Consider the following 22,877-nt stretch of genomic DNA (forward strand, 5'->3'; position numbering starts at 1 on the left):
GCTGGATTGCCTTCCTGAGCAGGTCCCCTCCTCAGCCTTCTCACGCCATCAGCGGCCCCTTTGCTGGATACCCTCCCTCTTGCCCTGCTCTGCGCAGTCTTCCCGCACGGACACCTTCCTCACCCCGCTGAGTTTCAGCGCCCTGTGTTGGGCTCCCCCTGTGTGGGCACACTGTCCTCATCCTTGTTGGGCTCCTGCACCCCATGCTGGGCCTGCCTCCCTCCCCGGTGTCTGCCCCCCCTAACCCACCTGTATCTGACACCCTGCTCCAGGCCGCTGAGGCTCCCTGCTCCCCATCAGCGTGGACACACCAACCTTACTTGGCTACACCTGAAGGCTTCTGAACCGAATGTTCAGGAAGAGGAAGGATGCCGTATTCTTTTTAAAGGAACAAATAATATACTTCCTTCTCAGACTTGTTTCTGACATTCTTTCAAGTTTACATGTCTTTGGAAAGATGGGTCCCTAACTTGAAAAATCACCTTCATTCTCTAATGTCCATGAAGAAAACACCACCAGAAAGGAAATGAACGTCCACCCTGGAATAAATCACACAATCAATATTGTTCCTTGTTTTAGCCTCAATATCTAAGATAGTACCTGACCTTATTGAATGAGTGAGTGGATGAACAGCGAGAAAGAATTTATCAAGACACGTACACACAAAGATCTAGATGGAGACCAAAGAAATAGAACAGAGCTCAAGTTACTGCCAATCCTTAAGCACATGAACAAGCCCGAGAATGAAATGTTTCTTGGTCTTTGTACGTAACTGACCTTGATGAAGAGGAGTCGTGTCTTGCTCCTCCACGTTTTCACACATACCGTGTTAGCTTCATATCAGCCGTTTCCATTTGTTTTAAGTGGCTTTTCATTCTGTGCAAGCTTGGCGCCATGAATACGTACATAGTAAGCAACTCCAAGGCCATCACCCAACAGTTGACTTTATGAAATAGAAAACAAAACAAAAAGACAAAATTAATAAGGAAGATTAGAAGCCACTGGCATGGAAATAGTGTATTTTTTCAGTATGTACAATTCAATTTATTGCTACAATAAAAAAAAAACCCTGGGCTTCCCTGGTGGCGCAGTGGTTGAGAATCTGCCTGCCAATGCAGGGGACACGGGTTCGAGCCCTGGTCTGAGAAGATCCCACATGCCACGGAGCAACTGGGCCCGTGAGCCACAACTACTGAGCCTGCGCGTCTGGAGCCTGTGCTCCGCAACAAGAGAGGCCGCGATGGTGAGAGGCCCGCGCACCGCGATGAAGAGTGGTCCCCACTTGCCACAATTAGAGAAAGCCCTCGCACAGAAACGAGGACCCAACACAGTCATAAATAAATAAATAAATAAATAAAAGAACGTGAATTTCTAAAAAAAAAAAAAACAAAAAGCCCTGCTATCCTCTCCCTCAGTTCAAGTCAAAGTTCATAGCAGAGTAATGCAGAGTCCTCAGTGTCATAACAGAGAAGCAGGGTCCTCTGCTTCAAAGGGTCAGGGTCATAGGTCAAGTTCAGAAGAATCCTGGGAAGATGGACACTGATTCTGTTAATGAGTGGTTCACTGTATCACCCACTGCAACCGAGTCGCCAGGGAGGGCATGTCTCCTAGGTGACTGCTCCCTCAGCTCGACGCATCTGAATTACACTAAAGGACTGTCAGGAAGGGCAGGTTTTAATTTTCCACTGGCGACCTCCGTGGTACCTGCTCTCTAGTTCATACTGTTATCGCTGTGTATTTACCTCCTTCCTGGGGAATCCACATCACACAGTAGAACAGCTATTTTTGCGACCACAGAATGGCAAATGGATTATTGCAACAGCTCTACCTATTTCTGTTAATAATAGTGATGATACTCCCTATGTATTGTTCTAAGACCTTTAAATGATCTCTCTTTCTATCACCAATCACCCAATGAAGTGAGTACTTTTACTATCCTCAGTTAATGGATAAGGAAACTGTAGGCACAGCAAAATTGAGTAACTTGCCCAAGGTCACACAGATGTATAATGGAGCCAGGAGTTAAACGCAGACAGCCGAGCTCCAGAGTTCTGTGCTCAGAAGATAAGTGGCTGGTAGAAGCCATAAGACCTTGCTGAAGTGATCTGTCCAGGCTGTGAATTCCTCCTTAGGTCTTCCTTTTGTGGTCTCATGTTTGAAGAAGTGAAGAGTCTGTTACTAGATGCAAAAAGGAGTGTTTTACCCATGCTAAAGGCCAATGAGCAGAGAGCCTCTGGTCCTCAGGAATGGATGGTGTACTCATGTCCCCCTCGCAAATGCAGAGGTGGCTTTTGTACTTGTTCATCAAAGCCAGTGCTCGGTCACTGAAGTCACAGGAGAGATACCACCATGTGGACGACATTGTCCCTGACGGGGCCATCGGACCATCTACAGGCTGGCACGTGCAGTTCTCTCTACTCCAATAGAAGCCTGAGGCTGGATGTGAAGTTCAAGCTGAACCTGAACTTCCCTGAAATTTATTTGAAATTTAAGAAACATCTAAACAATTCATGAGACAAGGAAGAATCATAATGGAAATTAGACTAAAGTATTTAGAATCAAATGATAGTGAAAATAATATATATTAAAACGCGTGGGGACAGCTAAAATAATACTGAGAAATGTATATTTTTAAAATGCTCATATTAAAAATGAGAAAAGTTGAAAAACTAATGGAGTAAGCATCCATCTTAAGGTGATAGAAACAAAACTCAAAGAAAAGAATAAAGAGCAGGAGTTAATGAAATAGGGAATAAACATACATGGAGAGAGCCAGTAGTGTCAGAAAGGTGATTCCCCAAGGAGAAGAGTTATATCTCTCCACTTATATGGGTCTTTAATTTCTTTCAAACTACGTCTTATAGTTTTCAGTGCACAGGGGAAAGGATATTCATTTCAACAATGGGTGCTGGAACAAAGGGATAGCCATATGGGATAAAAAATGAACTTTGACCCTTGTCTCACATACAAAAATTAACTTGAAGTGGATCATAGACCTAAACGTAAGAACTAAGCTATAAAACATCTACAAGAAAGCATAGGAGAAAATCTTAGTGACCTTGGGTATGGCTGAGATTTCCTAAATATGACACAAAAAGCACAAAGGTTTTTTGTGGGTTTTTTTTTTTTTAATTAATGTAGACTTTAATCAAACAACACCACCTGTGAGATGAAGTTTTTTGCAAGGCTGTATTGAAAAACAGTTGTTCCAGATTTAGTTAGGTTAAACCCCCAAGTAAAAATAAATCTAGTTACAATGATAATAATTAAAACAAAACAAAACTTGCTATTAAAGATACTAATGCCCTAACCTTTATAAAACACAATTTTACTTCACGAAAACAAAATCAAAATGTTCTAAGAATTATAATGATAGTTTTTTGGTTTTTTTCTTTTCATGCTTCACCACCGAGAGTTGGGAAACTATGCATGTGGGCCAGATCCTGTCTGTGCCTGCTGTTTTAAGAACACAAACATGACCATTTTAAAAGTATTGTCTGTGGCTGCTTTCATGCTACAATACAATGACATGAAAAATGGCAGAGTTGAGTACAGTACAGGCAGTTATAGCAGGGACCATATGGCCTACATGTCTTAAAATATCTACTACCAGGCCCTTTACGGAAACTGTTGGAAGGGGTCTGGTGAGAATCACTGAATGTCACAGACAAGTGGAGGCAGTGTGACAACAGGCATCTTCCCAGTGACCTGGTGTCCAGGCACATATTCGGCACTTCGTGAGTACTTAATCCAATTGCCTATCCTGTGGATCCTGGCGATATGCTCCGCCTATTGGACAAAAAGAGTGGACTCCTTTAAAAGCAGTTTAACCATGTTCAAAGTTGTCAAAGGTAGTGAGGGACCTTTTCGTCTAGATTTGCCTGGAACTGGAAGTGCCCTAGCCATATTGTCTTTTCAATATGAAACGAATAATCAAAAGTTCTGGATGATTATGCTTTTAACACAGTCTAATTACTCTCCCTATTGCATGCATCATTGGAATTTTCACTTCGTAACACTAGCTGGAGGTCTTTTTGATCTATCAGTTTAGAAACCAGATGATCGGACCCATTTTTCATTTCATTTCTCCTGTGTTTTCTATGTATCAAGCGTAGCACCAGGTGCCAGGAGCCACACTGAGCTGTTTCATCTCATTTTACTTGTCAGGCAACCACTCCTCCCCTCCATATCGCTGACTTTGCCATAAGCAGGGTTGGAAAACCACTGGCCGTAACAGCAAGGGACTCGGCTCAATGCAAAATTTCACTGCACAATTTTTATAGACAGAGAGATGTGAAGTCACCATCAAGCAGGGACAAGTATCTGTAGGGTTATGTGTGTTGGTTCCAATGGCGAGTTCTGATGTCAAAGTCACTGATCCTCTTCAGAGGGGTCTTAGGGGAAGGAAATAGCAACAAGCAGCTCTGGGGGTGAAGTAAGACACTTGGGTTTGTGCTTAACTCTCAGAAAGATGTTTAATGAAGAAGTCAATGACACACACCAGGTGAGTGAGCTCTGGTCCTTAGGTGTTTTTCTTCATGTTGCTTTTGGTTCTCAGACATGAAAGTAAACAAAAAGTACAAATCCTTGGGTATAAGACCCTTCCTGCCACTTCCCTTCTGTGAATATATTAGTGATAAATGAGCAACAGAATAAGCATTGTGTTAGGGGGAAAAGGAGGACTCTGGGAGAAATGAGACCAGAGGTTCCTTTTGCATCTGTCAGTATTTTCTGAACCCTCTAAATCAGACTCTTGCACAGAGGGTGCATACAGCTTATATTTTCATGCTCTGCGGATTAATTTCACAACCAGTATGATATATTTTTAGTAACTTACTCTAGAAGTTACGATATTGAACATTTCACAAGCCCCAGAATATTACATAGTATTTTGACTCCTTTAACTTTGTCCAGACACAAGAAGCCAGACTGTATTTTAGCTGCTGACAAAACTATTTGTGTAAAATAAAAATTTCAAGTGATGTAGCAGTCATAAAGATTATAATGAAACACCAATTTCACCTCCTCATGTACCTCTTTGCAAATGTAAGACAAAGCAGAGTTTTATAATCTTTTAATAGTGCAACAACTGTGGTTTTGGTGCATCGCAAAGGTGGACTTCTTTTAAGGATTTTGTGTGCTTGAAATCATTTTCACTCATTGCAGTGGCTTTAGATGCAGAACTACTCTTCTGGAAGGAGGTTTCTTTTGAAAAGTAGCCTTTCCTCTGAGCATAGCTCACACCAAGGCCACAGACAGAAATCACTAAGGCCACAACTACTACAGCTGCTGTGACGCCACTTATGTTGAGATCATCTACTTGCATTCGTTTCCCAGGACACCTGCGATGTCCAGCAGAATTACGGACTTCGCAGGAATATTCTCCACTGTCCAGTTTTGAAACAGTATTAAATTGCAGAGTTCCAGATTTTGTATTCATTGTGTATGAGCTGTTGGCACTTGGGGAGCCAAGTTTTGGATTCTCTAGCAAACGGATGCCATCCTTAAACCACGTGTATTCAGGAGCCGGGTTGCCTTCTTTGTCCTGACATCGCAACTCCACCACAGTTCCACGCAGTGCAGAACTGGGTACTTCACATGATGGAACTGCCGGAGCCACTAATACTTCTAGAGTGAGTGTATCCTCTTCCAGGTTTTGACCTTGTTCAGATGGGGCACTAACTTCACAACGATATTTCCCAGCATCATTTCTCGTAACATTTTTGATCCGTATGCTGAAATCTATCATCTCAGCTCGATCTTTAAAATCTCCTTGAAGAGCCTGTTGATAGTAGACAAAGGAGACACTGTGCCCCAGTTTCTTCCACTCCAATCTGGAGGAAATGGTCTTCTTTGGATATTTGCAGGCTAAAATAACCTCTTGATACTCTATTGCTGTGACTACTTGATGATCTTTTTTTTTTTTTTTTTAAACATCTTTATTGAAGTATAATTGCCTTACAATGGTGTGTTAGCTTCTGCTTTATAACAAAGTGAATCAGTTATACATATACAATATGTTCCCATTTCTCTTCCCTCTTGCATCTCCCTCCCTCCCACCCTCCCCATCCCACCCCTCTAGGTGGTCACAAAGCACCGAGCTGATCTCCCTGTGCTATGCGGCTGCTTCCCACTAGTTATCTATTTTACATTTGGTAGTGTATATATGTCCATGACACTGTCTTACCCTGTCACATCTCACCCCACCCCCTCCCCATATCCTCAAGTCCATTCTCTAGTAGGTCTGTGTCTTTATTCCGTCTTGCCACTAGGTTCTTCATGGCCTTTTTTTTTTTTTTTTTTGATGATCTTTTGAGGCAGAGAATCCATAGGCCTTATGATAGTCCAGGGCGACCACCAGGTAGCGCAGCAGCAGCAGGAGGAGGAGGCGGTGGCGGCTCCTCCTCGCCATCTTCGCAGGGTCGGGGGCTGCCGGCTCCTCGGAAGCCGAGGGCCCGGCGGCGGGAGCGCGGGAGGCAGCCCGGGGGGGGGGGGGGCACTGAACTTGTGGGGTTTTTTTAAAGTTATTTATTGTCTTTATTTTTTATACTTATGTGCATTTATACTTGATACATTTCTCTTTTTTTTTAACATCTTTTTTGGAGTATAATTGCTTTACAGTGGTGTGTTAGTTTCTGCTTTATAACAAAGTGAATCAGCTATACATATACATATATCCCCATATCTCTTCCCTCTTGTGTCTCCCTCCCTCTCACTCTCCCTATCCCACCCCTCTAGGTGGTCACAAAGCACCGAGCTGATATCCCTGAAAAAGCACAAAGGTTTTTTTTTAAATCAACACATGGAGTCAACACTTCATCCAAAAACAAAAAACAAAAAAACAAAACAAAAAAACTTGCTTTTCAAAAGATACTCTTTCAAAATGAAAAAGGAAAGCAAGGACAATATTTGAAAGACATAGACTTGACAAAGGGCTTCTATATAGAATACATAAAAGAACTCTTACAACTTAATAAGAAAGATAGCCCAAGTTAAAAGTGGGAAAAGATTGGAATAGACACTTGACCCAAGAAGTTATAGAGATGGCAAATAAACTTAGGAAAAGGTGCTCAGTATCAGTAGTCATTAGGGAAATGTGAATTAAAACTACAGTGAGATAATACTGTATCCCAGTACAATGGCTGAAGGTAAAAAGACTGACCATACCAAATGTTGGTGAGAATGTGGAACAGCTAGAACTCTTATACACTGTTGGTGTAAATGTAAAATGGTACAATCACTTTGAAAATCAGTTTCTGAAAAGTTGATCATATACTTGTCATACAATTCAGCCATTCCACTCTTAGGTCTTCACCCAAAAGAAATAAAAATCATATATCTACTCAAAATCTGTACATGAATGTTCATAGCAGCCTTATACCTAATAGTCCAAAACTAGAAACAGCCCAAATGCCCATCAGCAGGTACATGGGTAAACATCCTTACAGTGGAATTCTACTTGACAATAAAAAGGACCACAAAAAACCCAGTAATACGAATCTCAAAATGATTATGCTCAGGGAATACACCTGGACCTCTCCCCCCCGCCCCCCACCAAAAGTACATTTATATAAAATGCTAAAAAATACAGTCTAATCTAGAGTGATAGAAAAAGAGATAGTGGTTACTGGGGTGAGGGGGGGGCACCTCATACACATCTGTTTTATGTAAAGTAAGGACTTAAACATGAAAGGTAAAACCATAGAACTTTGAGAAGACAATCCGGGAGAACATCATTGTGATCTCAGAGTGCAGAAGGATTTCTCAAGACACAACACAAAAGGAAAAAGTGGATACATTTAGTAATGTTCAAATTTTAATATTTATGGTACCTATAATTGACAAAGAATTAGTATCTCGATAGAATTCCCATGACTCAATAAAAAAGGACAACCCAATAGAAAAATCGACAAAAGATATGAACAGATACATCACATTAAGAGGAGCCCCAAATGGCCAGTAAACATGAAAAGAGGTTCAACCTCTTTATTATTCAGAGAAATGTGAATTATAACCAAAATTAGAGCCCATTTCATATTCCCTACTTCACATTGATAAAAATTTAAAGGTCTTTATCAAATGTTGGCATAGATATGATGCAACCAGAACACACATTCACTCTTGGAGAGTAAACTGATATAAACTCTTTGGAAAACTTTGGCAACATCTGCTAAAGTTAAAGATGTGCCAGTGCTAAGGCCCAGGGATTGCACTTCAGAGAAACTCATGCTTATGGTACCAAGAATGTTCATAGCAGCACTGTAGTAGCAAAAACTGGAGGCAGTTCAGATTCCAGCAGCACTAGAGGAATTGTGGTATGGCTCTACGATGGAATACTATACAGTCATGAAAAGGATGGCTCACAGTTAGTTACACACAGCAACAAGGAAGAATCTTAGGAACAAAAAGCAAGTTACAGAGGAATATGTGCAAAATGATTCAATATTTAAGGATCCATATAAATGTTGTAAAACTATAAAGAAAAGCAAGGGAAAGATAAGCACAAAATTCCGGAAAATGGTTACTTTGAAGCAGGAAAGGAATAGGATGGGGGTAGAAACTCTGGCACACTGCGGACTTCAAAATGATAGTAATGTTTTTGTTCTATAATTGGGAATGTTTTTATGATTTTTATACCTTACATTTATTTTATAATACTTTACATTTGATTTTATAATATGAATCTACACTATATTTAATAAGGTTATTTTTAGAATAAGTGCAAACTGCAGAATTTAGCATATGATTAACAGGATACCTGTTCTTGTACACCTACAAGAAAAAAATGCTTTTTTGGGGAAAAAGGCAAACTATAATGAGTTCTATCCCATTAATTATGTTTAATGACTTAAATTTCCTCTTGGTAAAGGTTTTTCGTTTCTCCCCTCGCCCGCATTCTCTCTGCCTGGCTGCCCGTCGATTTGTAGGAGAGATTTGAAGCACTTTTCACCATCTATGATGACCAAGTTACGTTTCAGCTGTTTAAAAGCTTTAGAAGAGTCCGAATAAATTTCAGCAAACCTGAAGCAGCAGCACGGGCTCGAATAGAACTCCACGAGACAGACTTCAACGGGAAGAAGCTGAAGCTGTATTTCGCACAGGTACTTCATGGTGCAGACGGCAGTGTTCTCTAAACTTGTTTTCCTCCATCCAGAAATACTGTCAGTTCTCCATTTTCTCTATTATTATGCCAGAGGTCTTTGATATGAACAATCCCCAAGGAGAAAAATATTTTTTCCTTTATTTTACAGATACATACATTTATTTATTAAGCATGTTTGCCGTCCTAACTTTGTTTTGTTTAAACATGAAAAGAGTTTCAACCTCTTTTTTATTCAGTTTAAGGAATTCATTTTTCTGGCAGCTTTTCTCAACTGGGGTTGAGAAGGTTAAGCCCTAACACCTTAAGGTCAGTGAATTAACTTTTCTCCTGTGCATCTAGAATGGCACTCGTGCTGGGACATCCTTGGAAGAAGTGAGAAAGTAGTCTCTGGAATCATTTCCGTGCGCTGTGATTCATATGAGGCACCCCTCTGAAAATGGGGTGAGCAGGGAGGAGGCATGGCACATACGGAAAGACTGTTTTAGACTTTGGAATTGAAAAGGATCCTCTGGGTTGCCAAGAATTGGCTATGCTTATTTCTCAGAAGAATTAGTGAAATAAAGGCATTAGATGATGTGTGTTAAGGGCACTGTTTTATTTTCAACACAGCATTTTTTCCCTTGGTCTTAGCTTTCAAAGTAAAAAAAAAAAAATTAAGGGGTTTGTCATCTCATACGCCAAATGAAACCCATATTTGGACTTTTCTTGGTGGAATTGATGGAGATGGTATAACCTAATCTCTTCTAAAACTGGGATTCAGTGCTTAGTACCATTCATTGTTCATTCATCTCTTCACCAATTTATTTTTCTAGTCAACTAATATTTATTGAGCACATAATGCTCTGTGCTGTGCACTGAGTGTTCAGTGGTGAACCAGACAGGCACAGACCCTGACCCAGCCACTGGGAGATGTACTGTTAAAGAGAAATTTTTAATTTTTAAAAATTTTCTCCCAGGAGATGTTCTCCCAAGAGATGTTACAGTTAATGTAAAGATGAAAGTGAAAAAAATAGTCCGGTCAAATTTTGAACATCTCCCTCCCTGCAGGTACAGATGTCCAGCGAAACACAGGACAAATCGTATTTACTGCCCCCGCAGCCGGTCAAACAGTTCCTCATCTCCCCTCCTGCGTCGCCTCCAGTGGGGTGGAAGCAGGGGGAAGACGCGATGCCTGTTATAAATTATGATTTACTCTGTGCTGTTTCCAAATTGGGACCAGGTAACAAACTTCTATCTCTCCTGTTTTATTCCCAAAAAACTTTTGTATTAAAGACTGTATTCAGCAATTTGTGTTCTAGCCAACTAGTAACAACATGGTCAGCATGGTGGATAAAGTCACACAAACCTGGGTTCAAATTCTAGCATTTGCTAACTTTGTGATCTTGAGCAAGTTACTTAGCTTCAATTTTCTGAGCCTCTGTTTTCTCATCTAAAATAGGGATCATAATAGCTACCTTTCAACGTGGTTATAAGGATTACATGATATATATGTAATAATTAATCTAACTGCGGTTTTTACCGCTATAAATTCTAGTATATAACAAGTTGTTAGTATTAGTTGCCATCAAAATAGCAGACAGATGTCACATTGACTAGTATATCAGGGAATTGGTGGTGATACTAAATCATCCCTTCCAGATTCTTCTCCTGTATTTATTTTTCATTTCTTCTTTTCCTTCTCTTTTATTTCTCTATCTCTCTCATTCCTTTAAAACAATATAAGAAATCGATGCCATTGTTGTTCATACAAGTTGTCCACCTAAGATAATGTTATGTCTTTTATAGGGGATACAAAAGGCATTTTGAGGGGAAATGGCTAGTTGTTGTTTTTAGACATCAGAGCTGTATCTTGGATCTCTGAGGTCCTATAATAACGAGATTGCTGTTGCTGCCCGGAACCTTACAGGTGTCTACCAAGGGAGAACCAGAAACCGTTACGAAATTAAGCAGATGTACTTGTGTTATTCATAGAACAGTAATTAGCACTTACATTTTAATCCCCAAGACCTCCTTACTAGCTAATGTCTTAAAATGCCAAAACTTTTTAAGAACCTTAAAGCATCAATTCTCTAATGCCATAACAAGATGAAGTTCTCTGACATAGGATTTAAAGATTGAAAAACCAATAATGAGCAATGAAAATATGAGTAGAGCAAGAAGTTTCAAGGGACAGAACCCTTTCTTTGCTGTTTACCTCCACAGGAGAGAAATACGAACTTCACGCGGGAACCGAGTCAACACCGAGCGTGGTGGTTCATGTCTGTGAAAGTGAAACTGAAGAGGAAGAGGAAACAAAAAATCCCAAACAGAAAATCACCCAGACAAGGCGCCCTGAACCTCTGACTGCAGCACCGAGCAAGCCCCGGGCCTTCGACTGCACACTGTGAGGCTTTGGTTGTGGGGCGAGGCTGCTGCCACCTGGGCTGGGGTGGCGGGGACATGCCTGCCCGTGACCGTGACCGCTGCTCAGCCGAGGCGAGGACAGGAGGGAACAGAGCGCCTGCCCTGGGGACAGGGGAGTACAGAGTAGCAGCCGGGTTTACCTGTTCAAAATTTTAACTGATGCTCTGAGCAGCACGTTAAATGAAAGGATTAGCCCCCAACGTGTGGCAACTCTTGACCATTTTTAACAATAGCAAATTAGGAGAATGGCTCCCTCCAGCAACGTTGATTTCCCTGCTTCCGTATAGCATGGGGTACCCCAAAATGAAAACTCTAGTCACTGAGTGCAGTACCATTTTTAAGAACTTAAAAATAGTCTTACAATTTTAATAATGTAGTATGGGGTTTTTTTGTAATGGTCTATTGGCTTCCAACTAATCTATTGGTCAAAGGTTAATTGCTCTTCAATATACATGGAATTTTTTGCACAGAAAGAAACCTGACATAGAGAATAATTCATAGAAAATCATTTTTCTCAAGTGTTTTTTCCTTAACTTTGGGGAAGAAATGCCCAATTCCCTTTGACTGTCAGAATCAAGGGATCCAAATCTATATGCACATTGTCCTCGTCCCGAAAGTGATACACAGACCCCAGTTTCTGATGTGGCATCCCTCCTGGACACAGAGCTGTTGCTTTGGAAGGCAGGACGTATCCCTTGTGAGCTTGATGACTGTGACCTCAGGTGGCCACTGCACTCTACCATTTGTGACCATGTCCTGGCCTGTAGCTCGGACTGTCTTCAACCACCAGTTGAGTTTTTGTTATGCATATTTGTGTGTCATCATTCATAGGCTTTGAATTAGAAAAGTTCATGATAAGATTTTCCATTTTTACATTGTCCATTTAAACATTTTTCAGTTTGATTTGAAAGGAAAGTCACACACATTTTTTTTTCTGTGAATTAGGGAAAGATGGGGCAGATGGAGATCGTTTTGTTAATTGGACTTTCTTTTGGGTGAAATGTTTTTACCCTGGCTGCCAGTTGACATTTTCCCCTAAAATAGAAGTGTTCCCTACTTGTGTTTCAGAGTGTATCGTTGAACCTGCTAAGGTAGGAGCAGACATCTTCTTAACTCTTTGTGGTCTATTTGGACTTTGAGGTCCCTTTTGTAGAAAAGCATCAAAACTAAGAATGCTTTGCTTCAGGTCAAGTGGCTCTGCTGAATCTCTGGTCACTCTGAGGTTTTCTTTGTATGGCAAGTGTCTGGGGTTCCCTGGTGTGTCTGTGCAGGGACGTGTGAGTTTGGACTAATAAACCAATATGGCTGCCACAACAAAGAAAGAAAAATGCAGAAATTCAGACTGTGCTGTCTATGCATTTTTGGTAATGTGTTTCTGTGGTCTAGATGTTCTTATTATGGTAGAATTTATTTCTAAGGACATAAACTTTATTGCAAAAAATAAAAGTTTTCTATATTTTCCTTGCCCTCAAATACTCTGAGATGATCAACTCTTCTATTTGTATATATCCACCACTGGTAAGCCTCAATGTAAATTCAGTTGAAACTTGTGATTCTGTAAACAGTTTATTAAACTCATTATTTGGCAGTTTAACTGGCAGCCACTTAATAAATTTACTTTGCAGTTATAAATTCAGCATTTTGTCACTTTTTCATCTTATCTGGGTGTACTAACTTAGCATTGCAGGACAGACCCTAAGTCAGGAAATGTATGTATTTTCAACATTTGGGAATTTTTGAATTTCCTTTTAGATAATATTTATTTGCTATAATTTTCTAAGTGGTCAAAAGTCATGATGTTTTATTGTTTGGCTTGGCTTTCATGCTCTACCTTCCAATTAAAGAATATTCTATCCCTAACTTAAAACTGTCTTTTAAAGTCAAACAATGCAAATTACCTGAATATTTCTTTTTCTCTTTTCTTTCTTTTTTTCCAGTGTTGAGTAAATTGAAGAAAAACTTGAACCAAAATTAAATATATATTAAGTAATATATATTTTTATTTAATATATAATTATTTAATATATATTAAACTTTTCCGAACGGAAAACATTAATATTTTCATTCTTTCTAGTATAATGTTTCCACAAGATGAACTCTAAAACAAAAACTACTATATGCCCATTAACTTTTTTTTTTTTAAGTTTTGGCCATGCCCCACGACTTATGGGGCCTTGACCAGGGATGGAACCCAAGCCCTCAGCAGTGAAAGCACCAAGTCCTAACCACTGGATTGCCAGGGAATTCCCTCCCATTGACTTTTAAATATTGTGAAATCAACCAGGATCTCCCCAGGTATTATGAGCTCTGTCTTTTTTTGGCTATTTTGTATCCAGTTCATGTATCCATCTTGTGAGAGATAAGTCTCATGCATCTTTTTCTTTTTTAAGTACCTTCTAATAAGTTTATCTACTTCTTCTTCTTTGAAATTGAGTCATTGCTTAGATTTAACTGATAGTATAGTAGCTATGTTTTCTTTAGAAATGATAACCTCTTCTTGGGAATCAATTTATTTAGACAGTTATGAGGAAAGAAGATAATGCTTTTTGTTAGGAAAAAACATTTGCAAAGGATAAGAAAATCGTACGACAATAAAAATAGTCGACAGAACCTGTAATGCATGGGCTCTTATGGTCTAGGTTCTTTCAATTTACCCAGCGGATGAAACCGGAAGTTAATCTATTTAAAAGTGTACTCCCCGTGAGCATCTACTAGTTTAAGGTGCTAAGAAGCAGAAATGGTAAGAACAGTTCCCTTGCCTTGGAGAGCTGAAAACCAGGTGAAAGCAAACTAGTCTTTTCACATTCTCCTTCACCAAAATATTATACACTAAAACCTATCAGTAATTAAGAGCCAAATAACAGCTCCTGGGAACTTCTAAGTTCAACATAAAGGTTTTTTTTTTAAAATTGAAGTTTAGTTGATTTGCAATGTTTTGTTAATTTCTGCCATACAGCAAAGTGATTCAGTTATACATATATATATATATATATTCTTTTTCATATTCTTTTCCGTTATGGTTTATCACAGGATATTAAATATAGTTCCCTGTGCTGTGCAGTAGGACCTTGTTGTTTATAACATAGAAGTTTAGATAAACATTGTGGTTTACGGGATGTTCAAATCAAAGAGATGCCAGGAGATAGAGTCAGGTTAGCACTTTCATTCTAGAATACGGTTGTTTTTGTTTCCCACTTACAATAATTCTGTCTTTTTAAAATGTTGTGATATAGGGACTTCCCTGGCGGTCCAGTGGTTAGGACTCCGTGCTTCCACTGCAGGGGGCGCAGGTTCGATCCCTGGTTGGGGAACTAAGATCCCGCATGCCGCGCAGCAGAGCAAAAAAAAAAGTTGTGATATAAAGTGAAAAGATTTGATTTCTCAGAATCTCAATTACAGAGCTGAAGATGACTTTGGAAATCATAATCTAATCTTCGTGTTACTCAGATTAGAAAACAGGAGCTGTGACTTGCTGTGAAGCCCACAGAAGGTAGCCCTGGTTCTAGAATTGGCAGTCCCAACTCCCAAGCTAGGGCCTTCTCTAGTTTTTCTCACCTTAGCCTCTTAAAGACACTCAGAGGCAGTGAATCCCAGTCATAAGAAAAGAAACAAACAAACAAAAGGGAAAAAATTCCTTTTCCCCTGATGGGATACAATGAATAAGAAAAATCTTATCTGATGAAGTCAGTGACTTCATAATTTTAATGAATGAATTCGATGTTCCGTGTTTTGTGTCTTTGTTGTCATTGTACCATTGGGTTTGGAATCTACTTAAATAATGTTTTATCTTGGTAGCAAGGAATTGTGTTGACATTTTATCAATATGTGGGCTTTCCTAGATTTCATAGTAATGAGATTAAAATATAAATAGGCATACTTGAGATGTGACTCTCATGAAGCAGAACGAGATCTAATAAGATTTGAAAAGAGCTTGCAGTGGAATGGCACACTTCCTCAGTGCTTGTAAGATGGAGTTCTGTTAAAGACTGAAGGCTGACCTGTGCTTCAGGTTTCTATATAGACTCTTACAGACCATGGCTTCATTTGTAAAAGGGAAAATCTCACACCTAATTAAGCATTGGAAAAGGTACAAAATTCTTTGGTTCATCAGGCTCAATGTCTGCTGGATCTCTCTCTTTTCTCCAGAGTTGTGTACTGCATACCTGCCCTACAGGTGAGCTTGGTCAGTCTTTCTCTTCTTGGCACACTTGCATTTATATCTTCCTGTAGGAAGGGAAATAAATTACTGACAGTAAGTGTGACAATATAAAGAAACTAAAGACTTGGAGAAGTAGTTGCCTCCTAGCTGAGGAGGTAAGTCCATGTTGTAGAACCTCGCCTTTTAAAAGGTTAAATAAATTTAAAGAGTAAGATTTGTGAACCTTGTCCAACAATTTGATAAATAAGCTGTTTTTTAAACTTCCTTTGAAGTGGGGTCAGCCAGAACATCTTCATTGGAATGCAGTTTTTTTAAATTGCATGGTACAGATGAACCAGTTTGCAGGGCAGAAAGAGAGACCCAGATGTAGAGAACAAACGTATGGACACCAAGGGGGGAAAGTGGGGGGAGATGAATTGGGAGATTGGGATTGACATGTATACACTGATGTGTATAAAATGGATAACTAATAAGAATCTGCTGTATAAAAAATAAATAAAATTCAAAAAATATCATGAATCGGGGGAAATTGTAAAAATTTGTAGAGTGTTATTATTATTACCAAATATACAAGTAACAAAGCCACTGAAATTTGCAACAACTCCTAGGTTCACTGACCAAAAAAAATTATAAAAATGGTCAAGTTCAAAATAGAAGTTTCCAGCTAGGGTTAAGAACTAACCTTGGACTGAGTCAAAGTGTCTCTGTCCATTTAAACAAAAGTTTAAAGGCCTTTTACTAAATCAGCCATGTGGTCCATCTTGTAAACCTGCATTTCCTTTTGAAACAAAACCACGTTCTGCAGGCGCTTGGAACTCCAGCGTAGCTTTGACTGAATGTCCATTCTTGCCATAAGGGAAGATATATATCTATGCAGCTAATATGTGTTTTTCTGTATTGTTTTCTGCGTAGTCCCCAATCTTCCTAACTCAAATTGGGGACTGAGGAGAGATGAAGGTGGCTAATCCTGTTATTGTGCCATACTCTTCCCACTGCTTTCTCAGCCAAGTCGGGGTGCCTGTGATTTCATTCCTGCTGTATTGCGCATATCCTCCAAGTTTAAGAAACGTTTCTCCACCATTTCACTTCTCTGTTAACTGAACCCAGGAGTTGAATTTGTTATTTTATCTGAACACATGTGTGATCTTGTGTTACATTTTGGGGCACGTTACCTTTTTGGTACTATCGACTGTGGTGAATATTATTGTACTTCAAAAAGCTGGTCAGTAATTCACATGTGTGTATTCCACATTTTAGTGTGTTTGAAGTGGCAATTCGTAGTTTGTAGTGCTTTGTTATTTGTCAACTTTGGCTCTTCTGTATTTTGAGGACATTTAAACATTCCTCCTCCTATCAAGGTGATAAAAGCAGAATGTAATTTGGGGGGGAGTCTTTGTGATTAATTGTAACAGTTTTGTTTTTAAAGCTAATAAAGCTAGTTTTTTTTTTAATCCTTTGAACTGAGTTTTCTTAGTAGTATTTTCAATAAGTATCACATTTAGGTAATAACACAAAAGACAGAAAAGTGAAATATTATGTTTGATTCTTTAACTAGATCCCAGCTGGACATTAGTGCTGTGTTTGTGCCCAAGTTAAAGGTGGTGACTCACCGCTGACTCTGGTTTGCGTTCGTCACCAAGAAAAGCTTTTTACCCTGGTTTGTTCCTCAGTTAAAAATTATTTACTCTGGGAATTCCCTGGCGGTCCATTGGTTGGACTCTGCACTCTCAGTGCCGAGGGCCTGGGTTCAATCCCTGGTCCACAAGCCACGGGGTGTGGCCCCCAAAAAATTTGATTTACTCGTTAAAGGCTTATTTTCTGTCTTGGTTAAAAAAAAAAAAAAAAAAAAACTCCAAATCAAAATGTTGAAGCTAAAAATGACTGTAGAGGTTATCTAGTACAGTGATTTTATATATATATATATATATATATATATATATACACACACACACCAGTTTTAAGCTGTTGAACTCTGCTCTTTGTTCAGAAAAAGTCTTATGTAAATCCCAGTGTAAAAGTGATTACCAAAAACAAAAGTAAACAGAGCTGCTCCTTTTGAAGGGAGGCAGGGGGTGGGGAGAATGGGGACCCACAGTCCCCTCCAGCCCCTGTGAGAGCTCATGGAACAGTTCAGAGCACTCCACAGGGATCTATTTCAGTAGCCTGCACACCCCTGCCCCCATGCTCCGCACTCACACCTTTACAAGCAAACGGCCCAAGAGACATTGCCAGGTTCACACATCTGGATGGTAGGCCACCTGGGACTAAAATCTCAGTTTCTTGCCCCTGTCCCAGGTTCTTTCTACCACACTCTCCTACTCTGTTAAACTGAAATCCTTAATTTTTCAGGAGAAGACGTATCATGATTCAGAGGTTCTTAAAATTATTAGTGTTTTTCTTTGTTTGTTTTAAAAGAACTAAGCCAGAGTTGTTGGGGACGTTGCCATTGTCACACACGCTTTTGAAGCTGTGTTCTGGGGAGCGGCCTCCAGGTGGCGCTGGGCCTCCAGGTGACCGGGGCCTGGCACTCTTCACTCTAATGTGTTGCACATAATGGCCTTAAAATAAGATCTCACTGGAGCTAAGGATTCCTTGGCTGAAACAGCAAGTTGGAAAACCACTGCAAATAACCTAAAGGTAAAACACTCTTTTAATGGAGGAGAAAATACAAGAATAAAGGTTTAAGTAATTTACCTCATAAAATTAGACTGAGATAAAGGATTTAAAAAAAGAGAAAAAATAGACTGACTTAAAAGTTAGATTCAACAATGTGTGTATCGGGGTCCTATTATCACCAAGAAACATGTTGGAACAGATATGGGGAGTGAGCAGTAACCCACTATGCTTTCATTGAACGCATCAAAATATGGTTCCAATCTAGAAAGAAAAAAGATTTAAATTCTTAAGCTCATAGGAAAGATCTCAAATCTTGCCAAACTTCCCCTGGTCTTCTGAGACATAGAAGGTATAAATATAAGTAATTCATGGATTAGGTATTTAAATAGGGTGTATCAAAATTCGTTATATATTTGGGAAAAGTTTGTGGTCTGAAATATGTGGGAAAGTTAAACAGCTTCTATATTGCAGTGCTTCTAGGAACTTCTTTTTTTCATCTAGCATGTTATTTATTTATTTATTTATTTATTTTTGGCTGTGTTGGGTCTTCGTTGCTGTGCACGGGCTTTCTCTAGTTGCAGCGAGCAGGGGCTGCTCTTCGTTGCAGAGCACGGGCTTTACGCGCACAGGCTTCAGTAGTTGTGTCGCGTGGGCTCAGTAGTTGTGGCGCACAGGCTTAGTTGCTCCACGGCATGTGGGATCTTCCCAGACCAGGGCTTGAACCTGTGTCCCCTCACTGGCAGGCGGATTCTTAACCGCTGCGCCACCGTGGAAGTCCCACTTCTAGGACTTTTAAATTTGCACATTCTGAGTCTCCAAGAGGATAATACTGTACTTATCAAGTCTAATAAACTATGGAGCCATTTTGCCCAGAAGTGTTTCATTGCACTGGTGCGCAAAGAACATTTAGAGAAACTTGCTACTGAAATCCTGACTTTAACTTAATCAGTTAAAGGATAGGTTTGCAAATTAAAATTTCTTTATTAATTTCTCTAAACAAGAGTATTATTAGATTGGGGCATCAGAAGGAGCCTTCCTGGTTTAATGAATGGACAAACCAATGTGATTATTAGACTCTCTAAGGAGGTACAGCAAAGTTGCCAAATATAAGAATTACTTAGAAAAATTGGTAGCATTTCCTTCCACTATCAATAGCCAAACTGTAAGCAATAAGATACCATTCGGGCCAATGCAGGGGACACGGGTTCGAACCCTGGACCGGGAAGGTCCCACATGCCGCGGAGCAACTAAGCACATGCGCCACATATACTGAGCCTGAGCTCTAGAGCCCGCGAGCCACAGCTATACTGAGCCCACGCGCCACAACTACTAAAGCCCGTGCGCCTAGAGCCCGTGCTCCACAACAAAGAGAAGCTACCGCAATGAGAAGCCCGCGCACCGCAACGAAGAGTAGTCCCCGCTCGCCGCAACCAGAGAAAGCCCACGCACAGCAACGAAGACCCAACGCAGCCAAAAATAAATAAATTTATTTTTAAAATAATAAGATGCCATTCATAATTGCAACAGAACATCAGTGGAAAAAACTTTCAAAGTCTAATAAGAATATGGTTAATTATCTAAGTAATGCTTTTAAATGGGGTAGCAATATTTTAGGAATGTCAGATTTTCTCCAAATTAACCTATAAATTTAGTGAAGTCTCTGTCAAAATTCCAGCTCTATTTTTATAATAAACTCATTAAGCTTATTCTAAAATGTTTATGGAAGAATGACAAAACAAATAAGACAACCTTAAAAAGAAATAAATGGAGATATGCCTTACCAAATATTAACCAAAAAGTCAAATGAGATTGGTACAAAAACTGGCAAATAAAGTTAAAAAAAAATAATGGAGACCAGCCCATGTACATATAAGAATTTAATATACAATAAAGTGCCATCATAAATTTATTTTATTTATTTATTTTTGGCTGCATTGTGTCTTCGTTGCTGTGTGCGGGCTTTCTGTAGTTGCAGCGAGCGTGTCCACCCTTTGTTGCCGTGGGTGGGCTTCTCATTGCAGTGGCTTCTCTTGCTGTGGAGCATGGACTCTAGGCGCGCAGGCTTCAGTAGTTGTGGTTCACGGGCTCTAGAGCACACGCTCAGTAGTTGTGGTGCCTGGACTTTGTTGCTCCGCGGCATGTGGGATCTTCCCGGACCAGGGCTCGAACCCATGTCCCCTGCATTGGCAGGCGGATTCTTAACCACTGCGCACCAGGGAAGACCCTAAAGTGCCATCATAAAAAAAAAAATGGAGAAAGACTGGATTGTCTAGTAAATGGTGTTGGGGAAACTGGCTTAGCATATGTAGGTAAATAAAAATTGGTTCCCCATCAAACACCACGTACAAAGATGGATTCCAGATGAACTTAAGACCTAAATATAGAATGTAAAACTATAAATGAAACAACAAATTGTAGGAGAATGCCATTGTGACCCAGAGACAGGAAAAGACTTCATAAAACTTTAAAAGCATTGCTGTAATGTAAGTATAATTTGACTACATTGACATGAATGATTTAGGTTCAGTGAAGACTGCCATGGCCAATGTTGACAGACAATAGGGAGAAGATATTTGCAATCCTAACATGGGATTAATAAAAATTTGGAAATCAAAAGGAAAAGCAGCCCAATAGGAAAACTGGCTAAAGGATACAAACAGCATTGACAAAAACAGAAAAAGTGAGCCTATGAAGAGATACTCCAACCCAGCAATAAGTGTAAATTAAAACAAGATCCCACTTTACACCTATTGGATTCTCAAAAAAGTGAAAAGCAAATAACGCCAAGTCTAGCCAGAGGGTGGGGATATAGGAAACCTGATATAATACTGGTGGGAATGGAGACTGTTATTCTGAAGAACTAGCTGGTAGTACTTTGTCATATCAGTAAGAATAAAGCTCTGGGGACTTCCCTGCCGGTCCAGTGGTTAGGACTCTGCGCTCCCACTGCAGGGGCCTGGGTTCAATTCCTGATTGGGGAATTAAGATCCCGCAAGCCGTGTGGTATGGCCAAAAAAAAAAAAGAATAAAGTCTCTGACTCAGCAGTTCTTCTGGAGATATATATCCCAAGAGTATCCCAAAGATGTTCTCATGCAGGTCCGTAAGGAGACGTCTTGAAAATGTTCATTGTGCCATTATTTATGGAGGCAAGCTGGTGTCCCCAACTGGGAAATTGACACTGTGGAGAACTACACATTAAGAGAGTAACCATGTACACAACAGCATGGATGGCTCTTAAAAACAGAGCTGAATGACAAAAGTGAGAGTCAGTGAGATGTATATAACAGTTGCATTACATAAATTAAAATACAAAGACAGTAATCACTATGCAAGAATATATACAAATAAAAAGACATTAAACACACATATACATACATAAGAGGCATCCTGCATGGACCAATGATGATAATGTGCTGGGAACTGAGAAGTCTGATTTACTATTAGACTTTACATAACCTTTTTTTTTTTTTTTTGTCAGTGTTTTTAAATGCCACTTTTTATTGACAGCCATCAAGTGGGGATGAGGTGTGTTTTATGACACTTGGCCCAGGTGATGGTTGGCCCATATTATTTCATATTTTAAAAAAATTTTTATTGGAGTATAGTTGATTTACAACGTTGTGTTAGTTTCAGGTGCACAGCAAAGTGACTCTGTTACACATATACATATATCCACTCTTTTTTAGATTCTTTTCCCATATAGGCCATTACAGAGTATTGAGTAGAGTTCCCTGTGCTATACAGTAGGTCCTTATTAGTTATCTGTTTTATATATAGTAGTGTATATATGTCAATACCAGTCTTCCAACTTCTCTCTCCTCCCACCCTTACCCCCTGGTAACGGTAAGTTTATTTTCTACATCTGTAACTCTTTCTGTTTTGTAGATAAGTTCATGTGTACCCTTTTTTTTAGATTCCACATAAAAGCAATATCACATGATATTTGTCTTTCTCTGTCTGACTTCACTCAGTATGACAATCTCTGGGTCCATCCATGTTGCTGCAAATGGCATTATTTCATACATAACCTTTATATAGACTTTAAGAAACTACTAATACATACCTCAGTCTCTTTCCTCCCTTGATTCTACATTAAGTTTAAAATTTTTATGTTATTTTTCTTTATTATTGCTCTAGAAGAAAATATTTTGCTGTGATTTGTTTAGGTGAAATGCAGATTTTATTGGAGGTATTTGCCTTTTAGGATAAATATTTCAGAAAAATGTCAGGAATGCCTATTCTGATGCTAGATGTGTATATATTAATGCTTTCTCCAAGTAAGTTACATAGATTCTTTATTAACTGTACTCCCATATGGATGGAAAAAGATATACCCACCGTTCATGGTTCTCTGAGCTACAGATAAGCATTGCATGCGGTTTGACTCTAGATTCACCATTTCCTTTTGCTTCAAAGAAGTAATCAAGTTATTTCTTGGCCTGGTGCTGCCTTTCTTCCATGTGTTTTGAATAATTGAGATCTTTAATGGAAAATTACACAGTCTCCTGTCCTGAGAGATCTGAGTAGGCCCCCTGGCCCCAGAGCGGGTAATTAGACAGCAAATGATTTCTCAGAGGTTGCCTGGGTAAGTCCTG

At 39.5% G+C, this 22,877-nt stretch overlaps 2 protein-coding genes and 1 long non-coding RNA gene across 4 annotated transcripts in view; 1 reads left to right on the forward strand and 2 right to left on the reverse strand.

The window, feature by feature from the left end:
- Nucleotides 1-13,436, forward strand: part of RCAN3 (RCAN family member 3) — a 32,025-nt gene extending 18,589 nt beyond the window's left edge. For both annotated transcript variants that reach the window (XM_059915951.1, XM_059915952.1), the window contains 3 exons: nt 8,928-9,101; nt 10,151-10,322; nt 11,306-13,436. In XM_059915951.1, the coding sequence (XP_059771934.1) occupies nt 8,928-9,101; nt 10,151-10,322; nt 11,306-11,490 (531 nt within the window). In that variant the 3' untranslated portion in view covers nt 11,491-13,436. The remainder of the gene's footprint in view (nt 1-8,927; nt 9,102-10,150; nt 10,323-11,305) is intronic.
- Nucleotides 435-11,428, reverse strand: LOC132361256 (uncharacterized). Its single transcript, XR_009501567.1, has 3 exons — nt 11,298-11,428; nt 778-943; nt 435-539 (listed from the first exon to the last, which is right to left on the reverse strand). It is a non-coding gene; the product is annotated as an uncharacterized LOC132361256 (long non-coding RNA).
- On the reverse strand, nt 5,075-6,412 carry LOC132377410 (junctional adhesion molecule B-like). The gene is made up of 2 exons (XM_059943656.1): nt 6,318-6,412; nt 5,075-5,921 (listed from the first exon to the last, which is right to left on the reverse strand). Exons 1-2 carry the CDS (start codon nt 6,410-6,412, stop codon nt 5,075-5,077), a joined length of 942 nt encoding a protein of 313 aa, XP_059799639.1.
- Nucleotides 13,437-22,877: the final 9,441 nt, after the last annotated feature.

The sequence above is a fragment of the Balaenoptera ricei genome, chromosome 1, assembly GCF_028023285.1.
Source record: "Balaenoptera ricei isolate mBalRic1 chromosome 1, mBalRic1.hap2, whole genome shotgun sequence".
Taxonomy (NCBI): domain Eukaryota; kingdom Metazoa; phylum Chordata; class Mammalia; order Artiodactyla; family Balaenopteridae; genus Balaenoptera; species Balaenoptera ricei.